The sequence below is a fragment of the Arachis hypogaea genome, chromosome 14 (genome assembly GCF_003086295.3).
Source record: "Arachis hypogaea cultivar Tifrunner chromosome 14, arahy.Tifrunner.gnm2.J5K5, whole genome shotgun sequence".
Lineage (NCBI taxonomy): Eukaryota > Viridiplantae > Streptophyta > Magnoliopsida > Fabales > Fabaceae > Arachis > Arachis hypogaea.
The window spans coordinates 96,472,974-96,491,946 of record NC_092049.1 but is presented as its reverse complement, the minus strand read 5'-3'; the positions used below and the strand labels follow the sequence as shown (position 1 = coordinate 96,491,946).

Here is an 18,973-nt window from a genome sequence, read left to right as displayed (position 1 = left end):
CAGAAATATATAATAGTCTATACTTTGCTCAAGGATAGATGACGTAAACTGGTGTTCAACGCCAGTTTCTAGTTGCAGTCTGGCGTCCAGCGCCAGAAACAGGTTACAAGTTGGAGTTCAACGCCAGAAACAGGTTCCAACCTGGTGTTGAACGCCCAAAACAGCCCAGGCACGTGAGAATCTTAAGTCTTAGTCCCAGCACACACCAAGTGGGCCCCAGAAGTGGATTTCTGCACTATCTATCATAGTTTACTCATTTTCTGTAAACCTAGGTTACTAGTTTAGTATTTAAACAACTTTTAGAGATTTATTTTGTATCTCATGACATTTTAGATCTGAACTTTGTAATCTCTGACGGCATGAGTCTCTAAACTCCATTATTGGGGGTAAAGAGCTCTGCTGTGTTTCGATGAATTAATGCAACTATTTCTGTTTTCCATTCAAACATGCGTGTTCCTATCTAAGATATTCATTCGCGCTTAATTATAGAGAAGGTGATGATCTGTGACACTCATCACCTTCCTCAATCCATGAACGTGTGCCTGACAACCACCTCCATTCTACATCAGATTGAATGAGTATCTCTCAGATTCCTTAATCAGAATCTCTGTGGTATAAGCTAGATTGATGGCGGCATTCATGAGAATCCGGAAAGTCTAAACCTTGTCTGTGGTATTCCGAGTAGGATTCTGGGATTGGATGGCTGTGACGAGCTTCAAACTCGCGAGCGCTAGGCGTAGTGACAGACACAAAAAGGATAGTAAATCCTATTCCAGTATGATCGAGAACCTCCAGATGATTAGCCGTGCTGTGACAGAGCATTTAGACCATTTTCACTGAGGAGATGGGAAGTAGCCATTGACAACGGTGACACCCTACATACAGCTTGCCATGGAAGGAACTTTGCACTTTTGCATGCATGAGGGAAGAGGAATACAAGAGAAAAGCTGAAATTCAGAAGACAAAGCATCTCCAAAACCCCAACATATTCTCCATTACTGCATAATAAGTATTTATTTCATACTCTTTTATTTTTCGTAATTCAAACTGAAAATTATAATTGATATCCTGACTAAGAATAACAAGATAACCATAGCTTGCTTCAAGCCAACAATCTCCGTGGGATCGACCCTTACTCACGTAAGGTATTACTTGGACGACCCAGTGCACTTGCTGGTTAGTTGTGCGGAATTACATAGTGTGAAGTAATTTTCGTGCACCAATGGTTTTACTTTCCCTTCCTTATTATGTGATGTATGTGAAAAACATGTTTCCTATGCTTTAAAATTAATTATTTTAATTACCTTTATTTCCATTCAATGCCGTGATTAGTGTGTTGAGTAGTTTCAGATCTTCTAAGGCAGGAATGACTTAAAGGATGGAAAGGAAACATACAAAAATGGAAGGAAAGCACTAAACAGAGTTTTTGAAGAAACTGGCAGCCACGCGATCGCATGGGCGACGCGGCCGCATGCCAGCGCGAAAAGGCATTGACGCGGCCGCATGACTGATGCGACCGCACGCCTCGAGCGAAACACATATGACGCGGTCGCATGACTGACGCGACCGCGTGACAAGGAAAACTCCGAATGACGCGACCGCGTGACTCACGCGGACGCGTGACAGAGGCCACGCACCAGAAATTGCAGAAAACGCTCCCAGCAAATTCTGAAGCCCTTTTTGGCCCAAATCCAAGTCCAGAATGCATAGACCAGAGGTTATGAAGTGGGAGAATGCATCCATTCAAAGGAGAGTCTTTCACTTTAGTTAGTTTGGATGATTTAGATTTAGTTTTGAGAGAGGTTCTCTCCTCTCTCTCCTCTCTTTAGGATTAGGATTTAGAATTAGGATTTTATTCGCTTTCAGGATTATCTCTCTATCAGGTTCAACATTCCCTTTTATTTACTTTTGCAATTTAATTTATGAATTCTTCCATGTTACAGATTACACTTTTGAATTAATGTTATTTGAGGTATTTCAGTTTATTATTGCTTTCTTTTATTTACATTATTGTTATTCCCATCTGAAGACATTTTTATTCCAGTAGATTTACTTTTCTCCTTTTGGTCTTAGTTAAAAAATTAGTAACTCAGGAGTTACCAAACTCAAACATGATTGATAATTGTTATCTTTGTTAATTAAATTGAACTTCAGTAATCCCAATCTTTTCTTAGGAAATAAATAGGATCCGAAGATCAAACCAATTAATCCCTTGACCTTCCTTTATCTCAGTAAAGGTTAACAAAGTGGAATTAAGATTCAATTCTCATCATCCTTGATAAGGATAACTAGGATAGGACCTCCAATTTCTCATACCTTGCCAAAAGTTTATTTATAGTCATTTATTTTTTTGCCATTTAAATTGCTTGTTCTTCATTTACTTTATTTGCTAATTAAACTATTCACTCCTCATTCTCAAAACCCCAATTTACAATCTCCATAACCAATAATAAGAACATACTTCCCTGCAGTTCCTTGAGAAGACGACCCGAGGTTTGAATACTTTGGTTATCAATTTATTTAGGGGTTTGTTACTTGTGACAACCAAAAAATTTGTACGAAGGGATTTCTGTTGGTTTAGAATCTATATCTACAACGCGACTATTTTTATAAAATTCTTTACTAGCGAAAATCCTGACGTCATGGGCCCAAGACTCAACATATATAAACATTAGTTATGAGCATTTCAGCTCATTTACCCTAGAAAATGAGAAAGGGGGCGGATAGAGAGAAGAGAGAAAGAAAACCTAGCTTTCCAAACTTTAAATCACCACATCTAGTTATGTTGAGTCCTTGGGATTGGTGTATGTAATACTTGGATAGATAGTGAAAATTCCACCAATGTTGTGGTGGAGACTAGATGTAGGTTGCATTGCACTAGAAAACTGAACCAGGATACATGGTTGTGTCATGTTCTTCTTCTCTGCTCTGATTCTATTTTTCACAATTTATGAGACAAAACAAAATGGTCTTCAGCATAATCCAATATGCAGACCAAACAAAAGCTAAGTTATAGGTTCTGGTTTTGAGGCTTTATTAATCAAGTTAAAATAATGCCATAGATTGAACCCCCTTTCTATAGGCCATCAAGAATTTTCAACCCTCATCCTCTCAATCCCTCATCTTCCCCAATAATATATATTTCCTTCAAAAGCTAAGAGGTTCTTCATTTTCATCTGCCTCCTTAAGACACTAGTCACCACTTTTGGGATTTTCTACGGTTTTCGTTACACCTACCCCTCCATTGTCACTACTTTTGCGCTGCCTGACTCTCTATTCGCTCCTCCATTTTCATCAATAAATTCGACGATAATTGTGCCCTAAATTTGAACTGCGAACCCTCTTTTCCCTCATTTGAATTTCACTCTCTCTATCCCTTTCGCCTCCCACTCTCTCTCTCCAGCATCCCCCTCCTCTCCGGAAGCCCCTCTAACACCGGCAGCCCCCTCCTTCTTCAGTGTTGTTCATCATTTTCGTCGTCACTATTACTGCTACCAGATTCTGCCACCCTCTTCATCTCGACACTGGTGCTCTTCTTCAGGTAATACTTTTGAACTCTTTTTTTCTAAAATAGGAATAAAGTCTGATTTGTTATTATAAATTTGGTTCTGATTTGTTATTATAATTTTGTGTTCGTTATTTTGGTTCTGATTTGTTATTATAATTTTGGTTCTGATTTATTATTATAATTTTGTGTTTGTTATTTGGTTCTGATTTGTTTTTATTCTAATTAAAACATGTTTTGAGGTGTTGTTGATTAAGTTATTGGTTTGATGATGAACAAATTAAAACACCTAAGTAGTTAGGAACTGAACTAAGTAGTTAACTGATTAAGTTATTTTGGATATGTTGTGGTTGTTTTTAAGATTTAATTTATGATTGAGGTTGGTTGGATTTATGAGAACCGTAAAGGTGGATATATGTCCAACTTTAGGGAAGGTTATGCCAAAATTTTTTCCAAATAATATAAATGTACACAGAATTTGTATTGTATTTGCTTATTCATGTGATTTAAAGTGTCTATAAATTTTTTCTTTGCTATTACATTATTTTTGTGACTAGTGTTAATGGATATGCTCTTTGCAGACATGATGAGAAGTAAAGGTGTCACGGATCGACCTCGTAGTTGTGGTAGAGGAAGGAATTCTACTGGTACCCCTGGGACTTCTCAGTCGTCCCCTTCTACTCCGACTACCCATGTGACGTCACAGGCAATGGGTGCACAGGACCAGCCGTTCATCATGGTCCATAACCCCAACTATGTGGCTCCTACTGTTGCGCCACCCTTGCAACCAGGAAGTCATCTATCTGCTTCATCAGAGTAAACTCCTCCACCACCTCCATCCGCTCAGCAGCGCACTATCTCGACGCTGCCACCTCCAACGACAGACACTGCAGTGCCAAAATTCTCTCACGGATCCCAGCCAGATGCCCCTCCACTACCTGTCATCGTATGGATGATGATTTATCCTTATGGGACTTCGACATGAGTACTATTTTAAGTCTTTTATATGCAAACCATTTTAGTTAGTCAGCTTAATTTAGTTATACTCAATTTTCTAGTTTTAATGGATTTAGGTTGTTAAGATAGGTTCAATTTAGGTTAGTATGTTTGAACTGTTTGTGTTTGAGAATTCTTGATTGTTGATAGATGTTGCTACTTAAGTCATATAATGGCATATATATGAAACTACTAATCTTAATTAATTGAACTGCTTATTATTTATTGATGGATGTTGCTGCTTGATTCTTGATTCTTGTTTGTTGATTGTTGATTGATGTTGTTGTTTAAGTGGATTGTTGATGGATAGAGTTTTTGGCACATTCTAGTTATAGATAAAACTTTGCCGAAATTTCTAAAAAAAAATCTAAATATAATTGAAGTTTATAGATTACTTCAAATAACTTTTTAGTAAACTACTAATCTTAAGTTTTTCATTGATAGGTTTGCACCAAATAACAATGCATGTACATAAGAGTGTATGATGAATCCATATTTTACGATAATTTTTTGTTAGAATTGTGAGGATTTCATCATATAAACCTACACTTATTCCCTTAAATAGCATGCTTTTGAGCTTTCCCCCTAAATTATGCTTGATTTTGAAAGCATGCTCTTTTATGCTTAATTTAACCTATTTTATTCCACTTGCCTTTCATTCGATACCTTGATGTTGTTTGTGGGTGATTTCAGATGTATAAGGTAGGAATGGCTTGGTAAGAATGGAAGAGGAGCATGCAAGGAGGAGGAAGCATAAAGAAACAAAGGAGAAGAGAAAAGCAGTGTGTGCGTGTGCACAGCCTCTTGTGCGTATGCACAGGCAGCAAAGCAAAGTAAAGTGTGCGTGCGCACAGCCTCTTATGCATACGCACAACCTGAGATTTCGGCCAAGTGTGTGTACGCGCACACGTCTATGCGTACGCACAAGTACCCGCACATGCCTTCATTAAAAACGCACGTGACTCGCATTTTTGAGGGATTGGAGGCCCAATTCTGATGGCCATAGCTCATATTTCAAGGGGCAAACATTGAGGAAGGAGAGCATATCATTAGAGTAGTTGTAGATAGTAGTAGGAAGCTTTAGGTTTAGTTTTTTTCTTGAAGTTTTCTCTCAACACCATTAGGGTTTATATTAGGGTTTACATTTCAAGTGCCATTTTCCTTTTTCTATCTTGGATTTTTGCTAGCCTCCATTGTAAGTATTTCTTAATTACTACTTTTTATAGTTACAATTTTGATACTCTTTCTTATAGTGAAAGTCATAGTGTTAATACATATACTTTTTGCAATTTTGATCTCTTGTTGATGATTTTGATGATTGATGATTGTTACATGCTTGGTTGAGTTGCTATTGTTACTTTTGATCATTTGTTGCTCATAGTTTCAAGCATTTTCTCAATTTTATCATGATTTGTGTTTATGCCCACCAACTGTTTGTGGAAATGTCAATTTTGATTATGGGTTAAATTTTCACCTCTTGGATTGGGTAAAATGAGCATAAGGGTTCCTAGAGTTGGAATGTCCAATATTTAGTGATACTTATTGGATTATTAATTATTCTTGCTTCCACTAACGCTAACTTGTTGCTAAGGCAATTAGCAAGTGAGTTAGGATTTGTGGGTTAAGAACAAATATGCTCACTTAACCTACTCTCCGATGTAAGAGTTAACTAAGTGAGATTAATCCATTACAATTGTCATAGTTGTGGTTGTAACAAAGAAAGGATCCCTAGCTCATCCCAAGCCAAGATTTCATTTATGCTTTGAATCACACACACACATACATACATTAATCACTTTTTTATCTTACTTGTTCATATTACATAGCTAGTTCTTTAATCCCTTTATTAGTTCATTAATTGCAATTTTGAATTTTCTTTTATTCCTTTAATTGTTTATCTCTTCATTGAAAATCCCTTTTGCCTTCACAACTGAAATTGTGCACTCATTGATCACTAGTCCTTGGGAGATGACCCGGGAATTAAAACTCCCGGTTTATATTTGTCTTGAATTGTGACAATTTGTTTTTCTAAACTTTGGTGTTGGTCGATTGTGGGGTTGGGACTATACTTGCAACGCTAATTCCATCATTTTGACGAGGAAAATTCCTAACCCTACTTTAGGCACGCACCTTTGTACTAATGTAATCAAGCTGATGTACCACCACCCATGGCCAAGCTACAAGAAGATCCCAACTGAGACCAGAGAGTGATGGTTTAAGAAGTGGGCGGTAAAAGCTCAACATATTCAAATCTTAGTTTATATCTTCTATTTTGTTTAATTATGTATTTAATTTTGATTAACTCATGCTTAGTATTCTTTCTGCAAAAGAAATTTATATAGGACATGACTCACAATCTTATGATCTGGAAGATCTTCGACTATCGGATGGCTAGGCGGCTTCAGTAGATGTTGGAAGACGTACGTGAGCACTGCGACCATATCACTATTTGGCTCCGCCCAGACATTAAGAAGGCACTGTATGTGTGGGAGACTGATGAGGGGTTCAAGCATCGCCGTCTTACGAATAGAGCTAACAGGGCATCGACCATGGCGTCGAAGTATACCGGTGGGTCAGCAACTTTCATGAAGAAAAAGGCCAAGCTAGTAAGTAACTTGTTTCATTTTGTTATTAAGTTCGTTTGATCATAATATAATATCATTATTACTTGACTTAACATGTGGTTTCAAAATGTGTAGTCTAAGTCATTAGATCATGAGGCGACGATGGTGAAGACCTTCAAGTATACTCACACGTTGAAGGAGAACAAGGTAAGATTTTCTTATCCGCAGCCGCAGATTATTATGTGAGTAAACATCCTGTGATATACTATTTTTAAATTAACTGCAACTCTAATAAAAAATATGTTACACAAGAGTCCTACACGCAGAGATTGGAGACCGCAACCCAACAATCTCAACGTACTAGAGACGACGGCAACAACTCCGCTGCATCAGTCGTCGATCCTGATAGGTTTTGGCGCGAGGCTGCATCTAAGCCGTACAAGAATCGCGTGTACGGGCTGGGATCATGCTTCGCCGACAACCTTCGTACATCTACGTTGATACATTCATCCTCCTCTACCACCAGTCGGCCCGTTGATCCTGAGGATGGCGTCTACTTGAGGGAACATGTGCTGCTCCTCACCTGGAGCCTTCACTAATAGGCTCAGCAGCTATGGGAGTTTGAGGAAAGGTATCAAGCGATCCTCTCACGCATGACAGACACAAATGACCTCGGGCGGGAGTGTAGGCGGGAGCTGGAGTGGCTTCAGCGGATAGAGCGCCACATGGTGCCATACGAACATCAGATGCATGCTGGTGGCAGCATCGTTGCTTGAGGAGCACAAACATCACCACCTATGTCGCCGCCAAAGCAGCAGGACCAGCGGGACGATGATGATGATGACAACGACTATCAGGATCTTTGGTAACTAAGTTTTTTTATACACTATTTGATTGTATCATATCCTCTATTATTTGACTTTTCATTTTATTTGTACACTTGATAATTTAACATATTTGGCTTCTGTTATTTAAAATTGGACTACTAATTGTGCAAAAAAATAAATTTAAATAAAAACTTAGAAGTTGACCACTAATTTCGTCAAAAAAAAAGAAAATTGAACTTACAGTCAGATTTTACGGGGGAAAAATTTGACGATAATCATGCGGGAACAAAATAATTTGGTGCTAAAGTTATTATCGAAAAAATCCGCCGGTAACTGGCATCAAATAATCGTAGCATAAAAAACTGATTCCGCTGCTAAATTTTCTGCAACTTACCAGCGAGGTTTATACCATCGAATTGGATCCGACGAAAAATCCGATAGTCAATTTATTACTGGTGGATTATTTTCGTTTTTTCGCCGGTAAATTCGACAGTACTCAGCATTTTTGTTGTAGTGACAACCCCCAAGCTTGCCTAAATAGCTATGGACGTCCATCCCTAACAGACAAAAGCTCAGATTCATGCTTCTGGAAAACGAAGAGAGAAAGTAAGAGGGCCGTAGTGGGGTGTGGGAGGACTGCTGTGCTGCTTCTCTCCTATCTCGCCTTGTTGCTTTACTTCTCATCATTCTCGTTGAGCTGCTTCTCTCCCTCGTCGTGCTGCTCGTCATGCTTCTCAGTCTCGGTCATGTTCTTCTGCTTCTCGCCGTTGTTGCTGAAATTCTAGTAGGTGAATTGAGTCCTCTTTTGCTGGGTTATTGTTGTGTTGTGTTGATTTATTAATTTGCTTAAGTTAATTTTTTAATTTAATGTTAAACTGATTTTTCAATTTATGTGTTCTTGCTACGAAGGAAGAAAACTTTCTATGAGGATGAAAAGCAGAAGAGTGTGATAAAAAGGAGAGAGAGAGAGAGAGAGAGAGAGAGAGAGAGAGTAACAAACTTAAGGATATTTTTGTCTAAAGGGCGATTTTGAAATAAAGTTCAACGTTGAGGACAATTTTGAACGCAAAAAAACGTTAGAGGCGATTTTGATTTTTGACTAAAATTATAGGAACAAAAAATCGTATTTAACCCTAATAATATTTATATAAAGACACGTGTCTTAAATGAATGAGAACAATGCGATTAAGTTTGAGGGGAAAAATGGAGAAAAAGGAGAATAAATGAATGCGAATGTAACTTTATAAAGATAAAAAAGTGAGTAAAAGAACATGATAAAATAGATTTTATAACTCATCATTTATAGATAATATGTTAGCAAAAATATAGAATAACTCAAAATAAACATCAAGGAATTGAAATTGAAATATAAGAGAAATCTCAAGTCATAATACAAAAGAGAACTAGGTTGTACCACTTTAACAAAAAATTATAATATCACATAATAGAAAAATGTTAAATGCTTGAAGATAATTGTGAAACTCTCAGTATCTCTTCTTATCTTTATAATTATAATAGAGAGAAGGAAACATAAGAAAAACTTTAAGACCTTAAAAGAATTAGAGTAAAGTGATAATTACATCTTTAAGGATTTTGACCTCGAACTAATTAGCCCATGAAAAAAAAAATACTAATTAGATCCTTCGTGATAGTAAATACTGGATATGTATATCCTTCCGTTAATAGATAGTACGAAACAACATGAAATTATTCATGTATTTCGTTGTCTATAATGATGTATGTCCCGTTGCTGCCACATGATCATGGAAATAATATAATTTTGGATGATGAATCATTCTTATCTTTTCAGTTTTTATATAACGGTTATTAACTACTCTTTATTTACTACGAATCTTACTAAAGCAAGTAAAGTTTTACTCTAAAAAATGTTATCTGTGTGATGATATTTCATAAATAGACATGTCATAGTAGTTAACACTACATATAAGCACCATCATTAAAATTTACGTAATGAATTGATAGGACATAATGTGTCTATCGTTTGCTATTTTAGATAATCAAATTTGTACTTTTTTTGAGATTAATTAGTCTGAGACCAAAATTTTTAAGAACCTAATTGTCACTTTACTCAAAAAATTATGATGTCATACAATAGAAAAATGTTAAATATTTAAGTATAATTCTGACACTACCATCTTTTCTCTTTATATATATTTCAATAATAAATTAGTAAACAAATTTCCCTCTCTAGCAATGATGAGTTAATTTAAAAAATAAATGATAGTTTCTTGACCCTCTTTGGCTCTTTCTCATAATAGCACATTTTTTTACAACAAAGAATCGAAGTCCTCAATCAAAACAAACAGGTAATAGTTAAAATTCAGAGCAAGGCACACATGCCATGATTATTATAGCGATCACGCATTCTTATATCCCCATAGTAAGATTCCACCATTTTAACAAAAACACTCCCTTCTATAAATAGGACCATAATGTCACATCGCAAATGAGTAGAAAGCTAGTCGGTGACTTGCTACTCACTCATCCTTGTGCCAAAAGCATTGACTCCCATGGAGTCCCAAGTTTTACATATTCTAGTAGTTATCATACACCACTATTAGAAAGTTAAACTCACTCTCAAATATTGTTGCAACTCCTAGTTGATACATGATAGAAAGACATCGAACTTGCTAAAATACAAGTTTTGTATCTTATATATACATATAATGTGTGGAACACTATATTGGCTCATACTTCTATCATTGAATACCATGTGACAACAGGTAAATTGTGTCTACACTTTATTCAATGATGAATGGAATGTAAGTCAAGGGTTTCGCACGCCTCTTATGTATACATAAGGGTCAGCTTTTATATGGAACAGGGTTCTTCCTCCGCTGTAGAAGATGCAATAAAGGACATAAAACATCCATCCTGTGAAACCCTCTTGGAGCCTGAGAAAGAAAATTATATACCATAATCAGAAAATTGCTATAAAATTAAAGGGATTTTTATCAACACACAAGTTTTAACTCGAACAAGGAGTGTTTCTCGTTACCTCAACAATGAAACAAGCCCAGGCTGCGGATGAGCGGTTTTCTAAGACACCTTTCAAGATGGTCAGTTCCAGCTTCCGGATCACCTGAGCAATCTCCAAGAAGAATCCATGCTCATTGCATACCATCTGTGTGACATTAGTTGTAAGCAGTTACCAAGGGTGATTTCTTTCATATTCCCAATAAAGTGATTTTATAATTTAGAAATGTTATGTGACCCATTTCATCATGCACCAAGCCCGATAGATCAAGTGTGACACATTTATCCCACATCCCATCCAATTGCAGTGTATAAACTCGGTGTAAAAAAAAAAACGAATACTATTAACACATCTCTTGGTAAAAAGAATCGGAATCAGTTTTTTTTTTCCAAAAAAAAAAAAACAAATATAGAAGCATGTGAAAAGTGCTTTTTTTAGTCAAAAAGTGATAATTTTGCCAGACACGAGACAAATTCTTGTGTGCAATGGAACAAAAGGGTAAGGTTGAAAAATAGGAGACCTCAATAAGCATGTGGCCTGAGCATTCCAGATCTTCTATCACTATGGGCCATGCTTGTTCACTTTCCAAGTCATATGCACAGCTCCTCCCTGATTGGTTATAATTGATCTTCTGCTTGCTGCATTTGGGAACCTGAACACACCATTGCACCATGTCAAAGCTCAAACGAAGAGGTGCTATAAAAAGAAATTGTACATATCTCCCAGCTATAACTACTTATCTGTGGAATATGGGGGAAGTGATGTAGGAATAGGCAATTCAAACTTCACCCATTTTCAGTGTTCTTTCCCAAAGTACATATTGATGTGTTAACTGCAACCTATTATATCTTTTTCTTTTCTTATATTTCTTGAGAAAAAGAGAAGACAATATTATTTATGAAAAACAAGGAATCATAAATGTGCTACCTCTTTATGTGCGAATCTCTTAAGCTTCTCAGCTTGGCTTGTTATTTTTCTCAAGTATAGCATATGCTTTATGGTTCTCTCCAAGAGGTTGTCGATGCTACACTGCATATCACATGGCCAGTTACAGATTCCAGATACTACTAGTAGTCCAAAAGGAACTAAGAAATGTTAACCTTGGTATCGAAGCAAAAAAATATTTACCTTTCCACCATCTGGGACAAGCTCCCTCAACTCCTTCATCCTGTCCATGATCAATTGTCTATCTCTCGGCCTTGACTTTTGGGTACCTGGCCTTGCTCTTTTCTTGTAGGTACTAGAGATCTTTGGTCCATTAGTAGATTGCAAATGACTATAAACCTTTTCTTCTTGAGGCTCGTCAGTCAATAAGCTTGAATTTCCATCAAAAGATGGCGATGTAATAGCATCTCTGCCCTTGACTCTAACTGCCGCCTTAAGATCACCTTTCACATCTTTCATAACCAAACTGCTTTCTTCGCAACTGTTCCTGGGATGAATCAAACCGGTAAATGGCATCTTCTTGCTTATAGGGGACCTAAAACTGTTGGATATGCTTGAAGTATCGTTGCAGGCACTAAATAAATCCCCATAAACAGCATCCAAAAGATATTTCGGATCAACATCTTCAGGGTGCTCCAAACTCTCAATATCACCATGTTCTTTGTTGTTGGATATAAAGGTTGAGTTACTGTAAGTATCCACAACAGAGGTATGTTTAGACATGGAATTCCTTGTTTTCCTGTGTGGAGCTGCTGATCCAAGCACTTTGTGCAATTCAGACTCCGAGGGAAAAGCCAAGAAGCCATTCAGATCCTTGATATCCTCATAACCAGTTGCATTGCTTCCAAATTGTTGCTCTGTCTTACCGGAGTATAAACCTAATCCATTTGATATCTCTTGGAATACTCCCACATCATTGACCCACGGAGAAGTGGGCCATATCTCTTCTTCCAGATTATCTTTTGTCTCCACCTGAGACAACATTGCTGGGTTCAACATTGTTGATGCATTCACACTAGGCACAATTCTAGCCAGAACATCAGTTTTTATTGTACTGTTTGTGATATTGGATGATTCATCCAAGATATCCATAAAAGTATTTGTTGGGTCTGAGAATGACCAATCTTGACAATCAACTCCATAGTTCAATGCTGTAGTATTTGCTGCCAGAAGATGAATGGAATGGAATTTCTCCTTGATATTGGTAACAAATTCCAGGTCTTCAGCAACCTAAAATCTTGACAGGGAAAGAGAGCTTCATGTGAGAACATAAAGCAACGCATTCACAATGGATATACACACACAGTAAAAATTCTACAACTTTTGCACCTATACCAACAAATGAAAATAGTAAAACAAGTGCTTGTGCAGCAATATGCAATATTACTGGAAGAATACATGAAAAACTAGATATGCAGACCAAAATGAAACAACTTATGTAGGGCAAATACTATAGACACATGATCTGAGAAATTTGCAGCAAAGAACTTAAATGTATTTCATAGTGGAGTTTGCTATGGCAAGCTCTGGATATTACTCCGAAATTGTCCAGGATTTAAATATGGAACACATACGCACCGCTTGAAATGAACCAAATTGCAAAACTCCTTGAGGAAGAACTGGAATCAGCACAATGGTCTGTAACCAAGAAAAACAAAAATTCTCAACTTAATATTTTCTCTAATTATCAACATTACTTCAGATGGCACGGAATGCTTGATGCCAATTGAATTCTCTAGTCATTTTCACACTCATTTGTGTGCATGCACAATGCTTTGTAATTTTTCCAGAAATTAGAAAAGGAAATCAGTTATTCTCTTGTAGGATAAACAAGATAATATATAAAGGATAGCATATTGTTACCTTGATGCCAGAGGCAAATTGAAGAAGCCATTCATCAGGACACTGGAACCAAGAACAGAATGCAGATATTAGGTATTTCAAGATTTGATGATTAACTACTTTAATTCTATGCGGAAACTGTATGGTTAGAATCTCACCTCAGGCATTAAATTAGCATCCAACCCATGGGTAAGAATATCCTCACTCACCCAACAATGATTCCCAGTAAAAGCTACCTTACCAACAACCCTGACAGAAAACATTGAGTTGGACTTTGCATCATCTTCACAGATCATAACAAAAAATCTTCGATGGTGTATACAACAAGGCCTAGATAAGACCTTATGACATATTACGCACCAGGCATCACTATTTGGCATAAACGACAATTTACTCAACTACACTTTTAGGAACAGAGAATCTTTAAAAACTAAGGGAAAAGAAAATGCCAAAGTGATTTAAGATCAACATATATTCCCATGGTTTCAAAGTAATAGTCTGTTCATCCCAAAATATCTCAGTTTAGAATTTCAGTACATTCAAAACTCAATGTATCTAGATCACAATTTAGAAATGACAAACATTTTTAGGACAGATGAAGAATCTTTTATTGTGCTTAAATATACCCTTTTTGTCCTTCATTAATTTTTTGTTTTGATTTTAGTCCCTTGTTTTTCATGCCATTAGGTGTGATATGCTAAATGATGATGCGCCAGATCAAAATCCAAGTCATCATTTAATAGATTCCACTTAATGGAGGAGGAGACCAAAATGGTCACATTTACAAACATGTAAGACCAAAACCAAAGCAAAAATTAACAGGAAACAAAAACCAAGATGACATATGCTTATAGGAAACAAAGCAATATTTAAGCATTTATCATTTGGCTCACTCCACTTGTGAATATCTGTGTACTAGAATAATTAGATGGAAACAAAAACAAAACATCATCTGCAGCAAGTTTAGCCTCCAAGGAGAATAAGTTATTACCCCTCTCCCAAACTGTATTTATGATGAGACATTTCAGCCACGAGTAGTCCAGCAGAATAATCTCCTGGATCATCAATACTTTCACCACTTGAAGAATATACCTCAGCTGGGAATTTGAAATTGATGTCATCCAACATACTCTCCGCGGCCTCATTAGTTTTCTGGTAACCATAATATCCATCTTCCCAGGTCAAAGTCCTAAAACGACAAAGCTTGTGTGATGCTCCAGAAAATTAAACATAAACAACCAGCTTAATTTCAAGCGAATAGTAAAAGTATATGCCATTTATGGAAATAAGAAGAAGTTTCTAAATTACACCGACATTGACTTCCACTGAACTTAGTTTATAACATTATATAGATCATGGACAACTATGATGCACCAAGCAATATATGGTGCATCACACACTAGGGTAATGGTTCACTCTTATTTCCAGATTTGACAGAGATGATCTTGATCATGAGGTTCTAAAGTTATGTTTCTCAACAAGAAATTAATGAAAAGAAAATTATGGACCTGAACACAAAGATTGACCTGTTGAATAAGTTGCATTTGTTACAAATAAAAACAGGTCAAACAACTACTTGACACCTATAATAACAAAAAATGGCTCATCCAGAACCATTATTGTTGGCAAAAAGAGGCTTGAGCAGCCATGCATGCATGAGATCCAAAGTTCAAATTGTACCAACAAGTAGCAAAAGGAGCAGACCAAGCAAATTTTAGTTAATAATCCAAGGTTTAACCCCTTTTAAAGTAACGTTAGTCCACATAAGCAAATAACATAAGGAAATGGTGAGCCATCAACAACATGATCAATTCTTCTAGAAGCACACCACTAACTCATAATAAGTTGAAAACTGTGAACTTAACTTATTGAGAAACTACCACATAAAAAGACAACTCTACTCATTTCAGCACAAACAAACACAAAAGGCAGCACAACAAATAGCCAAAGAACTTACATGGGGAAATGGTGGTTAAGCTTCCAAAAAACAGCATACTTCCACTGTGTACCATCACAAAAGCCCTTCAACAACTGATGAGTCATAGAAGTGGCTTCCATCTGTTCTATATTCTCTTTTTGCTAACACTTTTGAGGAAAAATGTACAAAAATCACAGTCCAAATAACAAGTTCAATGTTCAAAGCACACAGACAGACATAAACACAAAACACCTAGCTTCCTCTGTATGAACCTCTCCCAGCTTGTTTAATCCTCAAACCAGCTCTTTTCTTGATTGGTGGCCCTATTGTACCAATTAGCAAGAAAACAACCATAGCTTGTTTCCTCCAACACAAAACTATGAGAAAGTAAACGTATAGAGCCGTACTGTCACAATCAACAATCACTATAAGGGGATCAAGAGTGCACTCTTCTGTGTCATCTTCACAAACAGGTTATGTGCATCCAATTTTTCTTTAGAAGAAGAATGAGCCAAAACTGGGATTCAAGCAAGAAGAACCAACACCTGCATAACCAAAGACCAACAAAAAGTTGGTGAAGTCAACTCATGACCTATAAGGCTATAACCAGTCAACTACAGAAACAATCACCCCCCAAAAGAATCAAAACTCATTTTCCTTTTCTTTTTTTCCTGCTTCAATTTTCTCAGCAGCCAAACAAACACATTTAACAACAAACAAACAAACAAGATGCTTAACACTTACCTCTACTATGACTACGAAACCAAATCATTTTCACCATGCACAAATTCATTACACTCCATGAGAAGGATTATCCGATTGAAGAATCCCTCAACTCAAAGAAGAGAATTTTGATGGATAAATCCAAATCCAAACAAGGTACATAACAAAAAAGTTGAAGGAAAACTGGAGAGATAAATAGAGGGAGCAAATAGCAACAGTTTGTCTTTTGCAATTAAAAAAGTCGACAAACAAAAAATAAAGAAATGAATGCTTTGGTGTCAAAAAAACTATTGTTAATGGTAACAGTAAAAGCAAGAAACCCTTATAATAAAAAAATAAATTAAATAAATTAAATTACTCTATCAATTTATATTATTTTATTAAACTGATAATTATATTTTATTATTAAGTTTTTATTATATAAAAATATTAAAATTATCAAAATAATTTTTTTCGAATTAAAAATACTCATTCTTAAAATTATATTTTTAAATTTAAACATTTTTTATTTTAAAAATATTTTATTAATTCTAAAATTTTTAACATGATAAATATTAATTAAAAAATTTAAAATAATAAAAAAATTTAATTAAAATTTTTTAAATTATAAAATTTTAATTATAAATTTAATAACATTATTAAGATTATTGCAACAACAACAACAATATTATTATTATTATTCTTATAACCTAAACATTAAAATGAGGTTTTGAAGTGAGTGAAGGTGAGACCAACCTACCTTGACTTTGTTATTATTAAGGTTTATTTATTTTGTGTTTTTACAAGAATATATTAAGATTATAAAATTAAAAATATAAAAATTTAAGTTTTTAATGTATTTATTTTATATTTATTAAATAAAAATATTTAAATTTTTTATTAATAATAAGTTTATTATGTATTCTAAAAATATATATATTAGAATGCATATTAGCTAAGTTATTATTATTATTATTATTATTATTATTATTATTATGAGTAGTTGTTTGCCCACGGACTTGAAAATGATTCAGAAGCGGAATTGAGAAGATAGGAGGTGGAGCTAAGTGGGATGTGGGTCCCATACACAGTGACAGTGACAGATGCTGCTTGGTAGTATGATTGTTCATTGTTGATTCTACTACTTCACTTTGTGGCGCGTGGGGAAAGGAATATCAAGGGAATTTTCAATTTCTTGTGTAACACTAACACAGACAACTTCTGCTCTTTGCTGAATCTCCTCCTCGGGATTCTCTCCTCAGTGACCAAATAATTTTTCTTCATTTTTAAGTTTTTAACATTGAAAGGACCAAAATCTTTTATTTTGCTTCCATGGTTGCACCTTATTCAATACCCAGTTTCATTTCATATTAACTGTATATTTTTAGTTGTTAGAGCATCTCTAATCTTAGATTTAATTTTATTTTTATTTTAGATCTTAAAAAATGATATATAAATATTTATAAAATTATATATTATAAAAAAAATGTTTAGATAAATAATTTAATTATTTTATTTACGGATATATATAATTTATAGCTTATGTATTAATTTACATCACTTTACTTATTTCATTTACATTGTAAACGAATTAAGTCTATATATATCTTGTTACACTATAAACGAAATAAGCCACATTTTCACAACACGTGTATAAACGAGATATAAACAAGCTTAATTCATTTACAATATAAACGAGATAAAATTGATCTACGCCTATATAAGGAAGTTGTTTACTACGTAAGAAATGTTCCTTTCTGTTCCGTGGGTTACCTGAAACGGGGAGGTCGATCTCGGATGAAATCTTCTGGACTAATCGAGGTTGCCGTGTCCCACTTGTGGGATTGGAAGGCGCTGCTGGTCCCCGTCACCGGAGGAGAGGGGGTGGTACCTGCAAGAGGCTCCGATACTTAAGTCAGTACGGGTTTTAGGCAGGTTTTTTTTGTAAAATTGGAGTATGAGTTATACCTGGGTGCTCCAGTGTATTTATAGTAGTGTTGAATGACCTTCCTTGAGATAAGTTTGTTATCTTATCTTATCTTTTGTGGGTGAGATCACCTAGATCTTTTGGCCAGCCGCCTTCTGGTAGGCGGTGACTCTTCTTTCTTGGGCCTCTTTGGGCCTCTGTGGTGATTCGTCTGAGCTCTTTGTGAAGAGGTCGGCGGTCGACCAAACGTCAAAGAGGTCGGTCGCTTTGTCTTCGTCCAACCCGAACCTTATAGCTCGGTCTAGGGTATGAACACTTTCATTCCCTGTTTCGCTTCATTTCTCCCTCTTTTGGACATTTTTCTTGATATTCTTGAGATACTCGAATATTATAGCATGTGCAGATGTACGAGATGATGACATCAACTACCTAAATGTGACGTGGCACATTGCGGGAGCTATTGACTTCGAGGTTATTGTTGTTGTTTTCCTCTTTTAAATAAATAAACATATAGTTTTAATTAGGGTACTTTTATAGATTTAATATTATTATACATGATTAGAATAGATTATATTTTGGTAACATAAAATAGATTAGTTGCCAACTTAGATTTTGTTAAGTAGTAAAATGTATTGTTTAGTAAGTTGCTCTGCTGAGTATTAGTTGTAATGTTATTAAATAAAATTTTTAAATGTTTGATTTAGGAAATTAATTTTTTTAAATAGATTTATTTATTAATTAATCTAATT

The 18,973-nt window shown here is 35.6% G+C and overlaps 1 protein-coding gene across 2 annotated transcripts; it reads right to left on the bottom strand.

Moving 5' to 3' along the window:
- Window positions 1-10,307: 10,307 nt before the first annotated feature.
- Window positions 10,308-16,616, bottom strand: LOC112743530 (transcription factor bHLH155). 2 transcript variants are annotated; one of them, XR_011871003.1, is made up of 11 exons: window positions 16,340-16,615; window positions 15,635-16,140; window positions 14,669-14,866; window positions 13,836-13,926; window positions 13,699-13,740; window positions 13,414-13,473; window positions 12,019-13,065; window positions 11,818-11,919; window positions 11,411-11,729; window positions 10,912-11,037; window positions 10,308-10,807 (listed from the first exon to the last, which is right to left on the bottom strand). XR_011871003.1 is itself a non-coding variant. In XM_025792775.3 (11 exons), the coding sequence occupies exons 2-11, from the start codon at window positions 15,733-15,735 to the stop codon at window positions 10,718-10,720; spliced, it is 1,989 nt and encodes a 662-aa protein (XP_025648560.1). In that variant the 5' UTR covers window positions 15,736-16,140; window positions 16,340-16,616; the 3' UTR covers window positions 10,308-10,717. The 2 variants fall into 2 exon arrangements, 1 of the variants encoding a protein (XP_025648560.1); XM_025792775.3 differs by having other exon boundaries at window positions 11,411-11,542; window positions 16,340-16,616.
- Window positions 16,617-18,973: the final 2,357 nt, after the last annotated feature.